The sequence below is a fragment of the Papaver somniferum genome, chromosome 3, assembly GCF_003573695.1.
Source record: "Papaver somniferum cultivar HN1 chromosome 3, ASM357369v1, whole genome shotgun sequence".
NCBI lineage: Eukaryota > Viridiplantae > Streptophyta > Magnoliopsida > Ranunculales > Papaveraceae > Papaver > Papaver somniferum.
In genome coordinates, this window is record NC_039360.1 from 49,900,212 (window position 1) to 49,910,273 (window position 10,062).

At 37.4% G+C, this 10,062-nt stretch overlaps 2 protein-coding genes across 3 annotated transcripts; both read left to right on the forward strand.

The window, feature by feature from the left end:
- The first annotated feature begins 963 nt into the window (after window positions 1-963).
- Window positions 964-5,544, forward strand: LOC113356110 (exosome complex component RRP45A-like). Of its 2 annotated transcripts, none has more exons than XM_026599125.1 (10): window positions 964-1,147; window positions 1,273-1,411; window positions 1,982-2,191; window positions 2,710-2,805; window positions 2,898-3,012; window positions 3,574-3,654; window positions 3,740-3,925; window positions 4,357-4,595; window positions 4,746-4,804; window positions 5,031-5,544. In XM_026599125.1, the coding sequence occupies exons 2-10, from the start codon at window positions 1,275-1,277 to the stop codon at window positions 5,237-5,239; spliced, it is 1,332 nt and encodes a 443-aa protein (XP_026454910.1). In that variant the 5' UTR covers window positions 964-1,147; window positions 1,273-1,274; the 3' UTR covers window positions 5,240-5,544. The 2 variants fall into 2 exon arrangements, with proteins under 2 accessions (XP_026454910.1, XP_026454911.1); XM_026599126.1 differs by having other exon boundaries at window positions 971-1,147; window positions 5,034-5,544.
- A 389-nt stretch (window positions 5,545-5,933) lies between these two features.
- Window positions 5,934-8,188, forward strand: LOC113356111 (2-(3-amino-3-carboxypropyl)histidine synthase subunit 1-like). The gene is made up of 2 exons (XM_026599127.1): window positions 5,934-6,045; window positions 6,636-8,188. The coding sequence occupies exon 2, from the start codon at window positions 6,663-6,665 to the stop codon at window positions 8,034-8,036; it is 1,374 nt and encodes a 457-aa protein (XP_026454912.1). The 5' UTR covers window positions 5,934-6,045; window positions 6,636-6,662; the 3' UTR covers window positions 8,037-8,188.
- The last annotated feature ends 1,874 nt before the right edge of the window (window positions 8,189-10,062 follow it).

A 10,062-nucleotide genomic window follows, 5' to 3' on the forward strand; every position in this document is an offset into this window, starting at 1 on the left:
GATAACTACTGTGAGATTTCACTGAAAATCTTCCCGAGATAAATTGTTTCAGTGCCTCGGTCATACGGAAGTTCGGAATTTACTTTGGGCCACCTTAAGTGTTTCCGGAGTGGGTGGTGGGTCCTGCCAAGTATCACAAAGAACCATCATTTGGGGCATACATGAAAATTTTGGGGCATATTGAATAAGACAAAAACAAGATTGGAAATAGTGCTTTTAGGGTGCCCCTTATCTAACCATTTTTCATAATGGCAAAAATACCCTTATTACTTATATTTTTTAATTATTTTTAAATTAAAATAAAAAAAATATTTTCTTTAAAAGAATTAAAAAAATATATTTTAATTTAATTTTAACTTTTTTTAGAAAAAAAAATTTGTTAAATTTTTTTTATTTATGAATCTAAGTTCGGCGAGCAAGTGATATGCCGAACCTAAACATACGTAGGTTCGGCTAATAATATGTCAGCCGGACTTGTGCTTTGTGAAAACATACCTAGGTTCGGCAGATTCCATAAAAAAAATAGGACATGTGAACTCAATATTATTCTACGTAAAGTGAAGTTCGACTAACATTTTCGTGTTTAATTATCAGCCGAACTGTTCATCGACACTTTCAGGATGAAAAAAGAAAAGTTCGGCTGATAATTTTGATTTTATTGTTAGCCGAACTTTGCTCTGTAATTATCGTAAAAAAAATGCCATACAATAAGAAAAAAAAAATTAAAAAAAAAAATTTATAAAAAAAATTAGAAATTAAGATTTATAAAAAAAATAAACTAAAAAAGATAACATTAAAAATTAATTAATTATTCAAGGGTATTTAAGTAACTTAACCACTCATTAGACACCCCTTATCACCCCACACTAGTTAGGGTCATCCATATGTATGCCCCAAAATTTCTATGTATGCCCCCAAACGAGGGTTCATCACAAAAGATCACTATCACGGTTGAAACCAGATATAATCGGTTCAAGGTTTTAACTATTCCTTCCCCATTTGCCTGGTTCTAGTTGCTCCCACTCCAATTCTCCAAAACCTTTCTCCTCCTGCCGCCAAGTAAAACCCCTCATTTTTTTCAATTAGGGCTTTACAAATTCACTCCTCTTTCTCTTCTACTACTCTTCCCGAAAATTGCTAGTATCAGGTATTTTTTCTCATTGCATTATGAAGTCTTTTATTTTGATGCTCAGAATCTAGGGTTTATGGTTTCACTTTTTGTTCACCAAAAGGGTTTAAAGTGTTTTTTTTTTTTTTTTTGACGTAATTCAGAGATGGAGCAGAGGTTAGCTAATACATGGAAGATGGCAAATAATGAGAAGAAATTCATCGAGATTTCATTGCTTTCGGACCTTAGAGTTGATGGCCGCACATGTTTTCAGTATCGTGGGTTAAATATCAAATTTGGGAGGTAATTTTTTACTTCTCTGATAAGTTTTAGTTGTCGTTTTCTCTGATTTCTTGCATAATATTGTTGTACCTTAATGAATGTGAAGAATATGGCTGATCCCCAGGGTCTTCTTGGGTTGAATACCGTGTTGAGTGATCAAAACCCTATAATTTGACGATACAGCTTCATACTCCAACAGAAATTGTTTTATATGTTTAGGGGTAATTGATGGATTTTGACAAGTCTAGCTGATTTCAGGGTTTATGACAAGGTTAATGTTTTTACTGTATAAGATTAAGATGATCAGTTGGTGTGTGGGCAGGTTTTGTCCATTTGTCTAGGGTCCATGGAAAAGCACGGAAGTCTTGTTGTTGATTCTTGACCTTATTTCTCTTGAACGCCGATGAAAAGGCCTTAAATCTCGGTTCTGAAATGTTTCAAGCCTTGTTTTAACTTTTATTGATTTAGGGATGACACATAAATGAATTTAACACGATAATTATTCACCCAGCTTATTTATAAATGTGTATGTACTGAGACTTGGCTTGTAGAAATTCTCATGCTTCGTTTTCCTTGCCTACGGATTCACAGGGAGGATGGTTCATCTGAAGTGCAGCTAGGGAAAACTCTTGTGATGGGTTCTGTGACTTCTCAACTAGTTCAACCTTATCGTGATAGGCCCAATGAAGGAACTCTTTCAATATATACTGAGTTTTCACCAATGGCCGATCCTTCATTTGAAGCAGGGCGTCCTGGAGAGTTTGCTGTTGAACTAGGGCGTATTATAGACCGTGGTTTAAGGTGATACCACTTATTTGCTTATAGAAATTCGAGATATTGATTCACTGTGACAGTCCCTGCTCTTGTTCTATTGAAATTCTTAGTGATGGATGGACTTGCTCATGAAATGTTTAATTCCACGAGAAGGGCCTGGAATCCGAGAAAAGTACATATTATGTAAATTGAGTTAATTAGATTAGGATTAGGCCTCATGCAAGTTTTGGTACCCTTTTTTTCTTGGTACTGTATCTTGTTTTTCTCGTAATATACTTGATTCTTTAGAGACATGTCAAATTCCCATTATTATCTGTAAAATCTGTAAAACATGAAATCGTGTAGCTTCAATGGGAAAGCAAAATTGATTAAGTTGTATCATTGGACAGAAAAATAGCTACTGTTCCTCATGGTAACACATTAAGCTATACTGTCCATTAAGTAGGTTACCTTGGAAGCAAGTTTCTCTTTCACTAAGTCGTTCCATTATGAGATTTGTATCATATTAAGATAGGTTATCTGAAAATCTAAAATCTGTGCTGCAGGGAAAGCAGGGCAGTGGATACTGAATCTTTGTGTGTCCTAGCAGCAAAACTAGTGTGGGCCATCCGTATCGATCTTCATATTCTGGACAATGGAGGGTAAGAAGTTGCTAAACAGTGCATGCTTTGAAACCAATATTAATGCTGTGTACAAATAGTTATATGTAACTCTGGCTTTGTCTATGTATCAGGAATCTTGTTGATGCTGCGAACATTGCTGCTTTGGCTGCACTCATGACGTTTCGCAGGCCTGAATGCACATTGGGAGGAGAAGACGGACAGGAACTAATAGTACATCCACCCGAGGTCAGTCCTTATTTGGGAAGAAATATTAAAGATTCCTGTTTGTTGCTGATTCTACACCTATTGTAAATGGATTCACCTACTAAAGAAAGTCAACCCATCTCTAAAAACTGTCGAAATATCCTTTTTTGCTTGAAAGAATGCTAAGTCAGTTTTATTCTTCATTATTGACATTATTAGCATCACACATGTTATGCTGACAAGTGTGACAACACTCTGTTCATGTGTTCATACATTTATGTCTCAACTGTTAACTGATGTCTTCTAGATTAAGATTTGAGTACACGGTAAAACATCGCAATCCACTTTGTCTTCCTCAGATCATCCTCTTCATGAGGTTTGTGGAAGTCTGGCTATTTTGACTATTAAATTATAAACTCCTTTTCGAATGATAAGTTCTCAAGTAATTGGGCTATATTTGGCCTGAAATCTTTCGTCTTAAAATCTTAATATGTAGCGGACGTGTGAAACTTGACAACACTATTTGAATGCTCCTATCCTGAAGGACCAGAATAATATCTTGAGAAGTCTGGTTACCAACTATTTTCTTTTTTTGTATCTCAGGTGAAAGAGCCACTTCCTCTGATAATACATCACTTGCCCATTGCAGTTACCTTTGGAACTTTTGGCGATGGAAACGTTATGGTAAGGAAATGGAATCCAATTAGAAAGGATATCATAGTTTGGTTATTTCTGCATATTCTTCTCCTGAAACCATGCGAGTGTCCAGGTGATTGATCCAAGCCACGACGAGGAGGTTGTTATGAGAGGAAGAATTACGGCTACATTAAATGCAAATGGTGATATCTGTTCCATCCAAAAAGTCGGAGAAGGTGTCATGCAGAGTTCAATCATGCAATGTTTACGTATTGCAAAAGGAAAAGCTGACGATATTACAACCAAAATAAGAAGTGCTGTGAGTATTCCCCTCAATTGTACAGTTTTTAGATACTCATAATCCGATATTCTTATTTAATATCTCCCTTATTATGAAATTGCTAGGTTATATACATTGTTTGTTAGGTTCTGCGTGGCATTTGAATGTGTCTTGGTTGTGGTTATTCTGGGTAGTCACTAGACGAATTTGCAGTTGTCCTCCCACATATTATTAGAAGAGTGTGTGATATTAGCTTCAAACTTCATTTCCTCTAACACCTTAAATATGCAATTGGTAACTTAGTTATTTCTCCATCCTTTCCACACTGCTTAGAGTGACAGTTGCGGGAGGTGCGCAGGATAGAGAAAGAGAACACCTTAGAGTTATTAGTAATAGGTAGATGTAAAGTGATCTTTTCGTTGAGCGACTGTCGTGTTTATGTCCGAGTCATCTAAAATAAGTTTGTGCAGGTAGAAGCACACTGTACGGAAAGAGCAGCAAGGAAGATCAAGCGTCACCCATCATCTTCAGTTGCTGTCGGTATAAGTAGACCTGATACCGTAATGATGGACAAACCTACTCAGAAAGGAGGTGGGTTTTCAGTTTATAAATCAGAGGAGAGCTGCAGCCATCCCAGTAATGGAATTGGAAGTGAAACTCTAAAAAGAGGGGAATCTGCAAAAGCTTCTGTAGGAGCGCCTTCTAGTTGGTAATGTTCATTCGTAATGCTAAACTTGAGACGATGTACTAAAATGTATTATCTTTGACAACTGTGGTAAACATGATGCGCCTGGTCCTGAACTCCTGACCAATTTATCTGCTTATCTAATTTTAATCTTTTGTTTTTTGTTGTCTTCAGGGATCCATATTCGAAAGGAGTTGATGCAAATTCCCTAAAGACATCTCTAGCTGTGTCTGGTATGAGTTGTATGACTCTTTACATTCTTTCTTCAAACACATGTCGAGGCTGCGTTTACCATATTAATGCTCTTGTCTGAACATGTTATCTTGGCATATTGAATTGATATGAAACCTGAATTTAACAGATGCTGAAGTTGCGGGAGAATTTTGTTCTATTCATACCATCAATAGTTGGATGTAATCTCTAAACTAAGTTTCTTTAAATGTTTAACTTTGAATCAAGCAGGTAGGTCGACACCAACTAAGGAACAAAAAGAATCAATAGTTGATGAAGTCATGGATGAGGAACCAATTTCAAATGTCGGCAATGCTGATTCCAAACCTAATGAAGCTGTCCAAAGTCCCCAATTACAGCAGCAATCTAGTGAAGTGAAGACTCTGAAAGATGCTGTGAAACCAAAAAACAAGAGAAAAAAGAAGACACCATCCTAATTTTCTGGATGACATGTTCTGAGATTTTGGCTGCTAATGAGAAGGTCACACTATCTTGTATAACTCTACCCTTGTGTACTCGATTGGTGGAGTGAGTATAGGGGAAAGGGGCATTGTCATAGTTTCGAAAGTACATGATGTACCGAACCTTATTTTTGAGTATTTATCTACAAAATCATATTTTATCTGGAATAGCTTAACTAAGGATGTGTCAAATGATATATACATCATGGCTGGCAGATTTTTCATCAGTGTAATTGTAAGGTCTGACGAATTTTTTGATTTAGTTTGTTTGGTTGCTGGAATTCTTACATTCTTTCTCACCTCTAGAAAATAATGTTGAAAACCATTTTGCAGTCATTCAGAAGCTCAAGCAAATTGAACTGATTAACTTACGAGACTTGTACCAGTGCTCCATTTTTGGTATAATAACTATTAAGACATAAAAAATCTGATACTGCAAGAAATCTGGAGAAGAAAAGTTGGTTTTTGAGCCCTCTCATAATTTTTTGTGGTCGGTTCTATAGATCCGACGTGGTGTCTTTACTTATGAATCGGGGTTGAAATAACACTAGTTCGGCTCGGAGAAAGCTGGACAAGAAAAGTTGATTTCTTTTTGGTCGGTTCTACACATCCGACGACGTATCTTTACTGATAAATCAGGGCTGAAATAACACTATCTGGAAGACTGGAAGTCTGGAACTACTGTATGTTTGTCAAAGCTTTGTCTCTCTGCAACTGAATTTTTCCAAGTAGAAGAGGACATTCCTTAGATTACTCGGGTGCTCAAGATTGTTATTCTTTAGGTTTGTCTTCCATGATTCCATTTATTGTATTATTATATACGTTGTTGACCTTACCCAGAAACTATTTTTATTTGTGAATTTCTTCAAAATTACTCCACAATAGGGGTTTAGGGTTTAGGTTTCGTCCCTGTTTCATCAGATTAATTGAAAACGCTGAATTCATTAGATCTTATCATATATAGTAGTCTTACATGGCAGTTTTAGAATATCGAATCGTTAGGTTTTTGGGTAATTAGGTTGAGTACTTCGTTGAATAGTTTTTTTGAGCTGCCTTGTTACATAAATTTGTTAAACACAGAACCAGTAAGGTTTCCAGAGTTTTATTTCTCAGCATTAATCAAATCAATTAACATGAGTATCTTATAGTACAAGATTAGTCAGCTTGAATCCATAACTAATAATGACATTTTACTTAAGAGGGGGAAGGTGCACCGTTTAGCTCTTTGTCAGTGATAATTACAAATCGACTACATTTATGTATAGTGTAGTGCATTGAGATGGCTTATATAATTTACATGGTGTTGTATTTATACACTCTGCTATAGGGATTTGGATTTAACATTGTTTTGATATCTTGAATTTTCTAGCAGAGACTACAGTGTAACAAGATAACAGAGATGGAGAACAACAGTAGTGATCTTATTTTACCCTCTCTGGATCCTAGTAGGAACAAACCTCGACCAACTCCTAAGAGGTTCATCAAGAATCAAATCCCGGATTCCATCACCAATGATCCTGCACTTAACGCAGCAATTTCCCTTCTTCCTTCCAATTACAGTTTTGAGGTTCACAAATGCGTTTGGCGCATACAGACAGCCGGTGCTAAGCGCGTAGCCCTCCAGTTTCCTGAAGGACTCCTCATGTATTCTCTTGTTCTCTCTGACATCTTTAAAATTTTCTGCAAGCTTGATGACTGCTTCGTCCTTGGTGATGTTACCTATGGTGCTTGTTGTGTTGATGACTTCTCAGCAACTGCTCTGGGTGCTGACCTCCTCATCCACTATGGACACAGTTGCCTCGTTCCCATTGACACCACCAAAATTCCTTCTCTCTATGTCTTTGTTGAAATCAAGATCGATGTGGAGCGTCTCATTGATACCATCAAGCTAAACATGGATGGAACAGTATCAAAATCAAAAAAGCTTGCCCTGGCCGGTACGATTCAATTTTCTACAGCAATTCGTGCTGCAAAATCTTCCCTAGAGAGTGCTGGCTTTGAGGTTCTAGTCCCGCAGTCCAAGCCATTATCTGGCGGGGAAATTCTTGGTTGCACCTCTCCAAGTATTCCTAAAGGGTCTGCCGATGTGGTTATATTTGTAGCCGATGGAAGATTCCATCTTGAAGCCTTTATGATTGCAAACCCTGAAATTAAGGCTTTTCGTTATGACCCTTACAGTGGGGTTTTGTTCTTGGAGGAGTATGACCACAAAGGGATGAAAGAAGTAAGGAAGAATGCTATTGCTAAAGCAAGGGGGGCTAAGAGTTGGGGTCTTGTGCTTGGCACATTGGGACGGCAGGGTAACCCCAGAGTTCTTGATCGGCTGCAGGAAAAGATGAGGGAACGAGGTTTTATTTGGACGGTAGTACTGATGTCAGAGATTTCTCCTGCCCGCATTGCATTATTTGGCGATTCTATAGATGCTTGGATCCAGATTGCTTGTCCTCGACTATCTATAGATTGGGGGGAAGCTTTCACAAAACCTCTTTTGACTCCATTTGAGGCTGAAATTGCTCTTGGGATCATTTCCGGTTGGTGGGAGAAATCGTCATCGGATTCTAGTTTGGGTTGTCAAAAGAACAAATCGTGTTGCATGAATAACAACAGAAAGGTATGTGAATGTAACAGCAATGACAATTGCACAGACTATCCTATGGATTACTATGCACAAGATGGAGGCGAATGGAATGGCGCTTACTCCAAAAAATCAAATCGGCTTCCTCGGAGAAACTCTCAAATTTGTACCAGTAATAATAATGGAATAGTTAGTTAATTGTGACCCTTTGATGCCTGCCTAGTTACTATTTAAGATTTTGTTTTTGCTTTTTGGAAAAGAGAGAGAAGTTTAGATCATAGCATAACCAACCATGTTTGTCTTAATATGTATCATTTATCTCATGATTAATTTATGAGCTGTGTTCATGACTTGGATTGTCTAGCCTCTCTCTATCTCCCAATCTCTCTCTCTCAGTCTCTGCTTTATCTTCTTGTAACTTTGATTTCGAATTACCCAGATTTCTTTTCGCACAGTGCTGCTATGCTGGTGAGACAAAAGGCGACCGATCATGTCTGGAGGTTTTAGGACCTGGTGGCTACATTACTCTCTCTGTTTGTATCGCTTTCTCTAAATTTCTCAGGTATTAGGTCTCCTTGGCCCTTCTGTGGTTCCTGAATCCTGAATAGGGGTATAATTTTTGAAATTTTGCAGTAAACAACAGGTTTTGCCAGTGTTGGTTTAGCCCGCTAACTTTCATTATCATATTACCTTCTTGACTAGTTGACTTACAATCCTGAATGAGTACAGGCCACATGGTGATTTAATGATAGGCCGGGGGGTAGAATAACACTTGTAGGAACTACTGTATGTTGTGTCAGTTCCTGACAAAGCTCTCTCCCGGGAATGAAGTCCGCCCAGGTAAAAAAGAGGACATTCTTGAATTATATGGCACTCAAGTTGGTCGGCAGTTGGTAGGTTCTCTTCCATGTTCTCGATTTTCTTGCAAAGTCTTTTATTTGTGAATTTCATTTTAAGTTTCTTCATGTTAAATGATGGTAATATTAATTAGGAGGTCATGTGTTTATAATACATTATTAACAATCCTTTATCAGAAATTGCTAGTCGAATTGCTTTTCAATAATTTAGGACTTTAGGGTTTAGGTTTCTCCCCTGTTTGGTGGCATTTGTTTTTAACACGGAATACTCTAGATCTTATTTATGTGACTGACAATATAATGGTGTCCTATTGGCTTATTGTTACTTTCCTTACAAAACGTATACATAGACGACTTAACGATTATTTGTCAGAGGATGGATTCTTAGTCACTTTGTGCGACATGCATGTTGTTTTGTGTTGATTGTGTACATGTCAACTAGGTTAAACCTTTAGGTAGGACTGGTGTGTTATTGTTTGGTTGGTTTGTTGTGGAATTTGTTCAATTCCAGCTTTGGAAAATAAATTTGCAGTATTAACAGGCATACAATGACTGTGGACATCAGAAAAATTATGCTCTTGCTAAAATGGTAGAAGCCTATATAGTCCACATAGTTGCACACAGCTCTAAGAACTCGAAGGTGGTCAATGACCAAAAAAGCTTCGGATTTGAGCTGTGATATGCAGATGAAACTTAGTCCTAACAAAGGACATCCAGATGTGTTTTGTATTGAGAAACTACAGAGGTCAAATGATTTTGTAAGCGCACCACACTACTACTAACCACCCCAAGAGATAAGATAGGGCTAGAAAATCGAAATAACAGGACTCCAGTATGTAGCTAGTGGTTATCTATAAAGTGTAAAGTTCGTGGACCAGGTCCAGGAGGATAAAGAAAGATGGGTACGAATACAGAACCTTTACCATCTAAATTACATTTGGAAGAGTAGTGACTAGTGAGTACAAAAAGGATGAATGAATATGCACTTTCTTTTCGACACCATCTTTCTGTTAAAATGATCACGGCTTGACTGTCAGAAAGGAGTCAGTAATATAATTACGGAGTACCTTTTTGGCATTTATCTTTTTAGATTCTGTTAAGATTGCTCAGAAATCTAGAATTGGCTCCCTTTTTATTCCTCAGAGTTAGTGAAACTGCAAGAGAATCTAATGCAAGAACCAACACTAAGCCTCTTCCAAAACATAACAAAGTGGTCTGGAAAGATGGAAGTGCATGAAAAAGGTTTATTCTCTGTAGGTTGGATCGTAGGGACCAGGGAAAATGGATCTTTTTCACATCCTTTCTCTTTCCTTTTCTTGTCTGTTTATTGTTAGGATTTTGGGAGCCTCACCATAAAAGATTCCTTA

Coding starts and splice junctions, on each gene's coding strand:
- LOC113356110 (XM_026599125.1), top strand. CDS start 1,275: ATGGAGCAGAGGTTAGCTAATACATGGAAGATGGCAAATAATGAGAAG. Junction 2,806..2,897: donor CATATTCTGGACAATGGAGG/GTAAGAAGTTGC, acceptor TCTATGTATCAG/GAATCTTGTTGATGCTGCGA. Junction 4,596..4,745: donor GTAGGAGCGCCTTCTAGTTG/GTAATGTTCATT, acceptor TGTTGTCTTCAG/GGATCCATATTCGAAAGGAG.
- LOC113356111 (XM_026599127.1), top strand. CDS start 6,663: ATGGAGAACAACAGTAGTGATCTTATTTTACCCTCTCTGGATCCTAGT.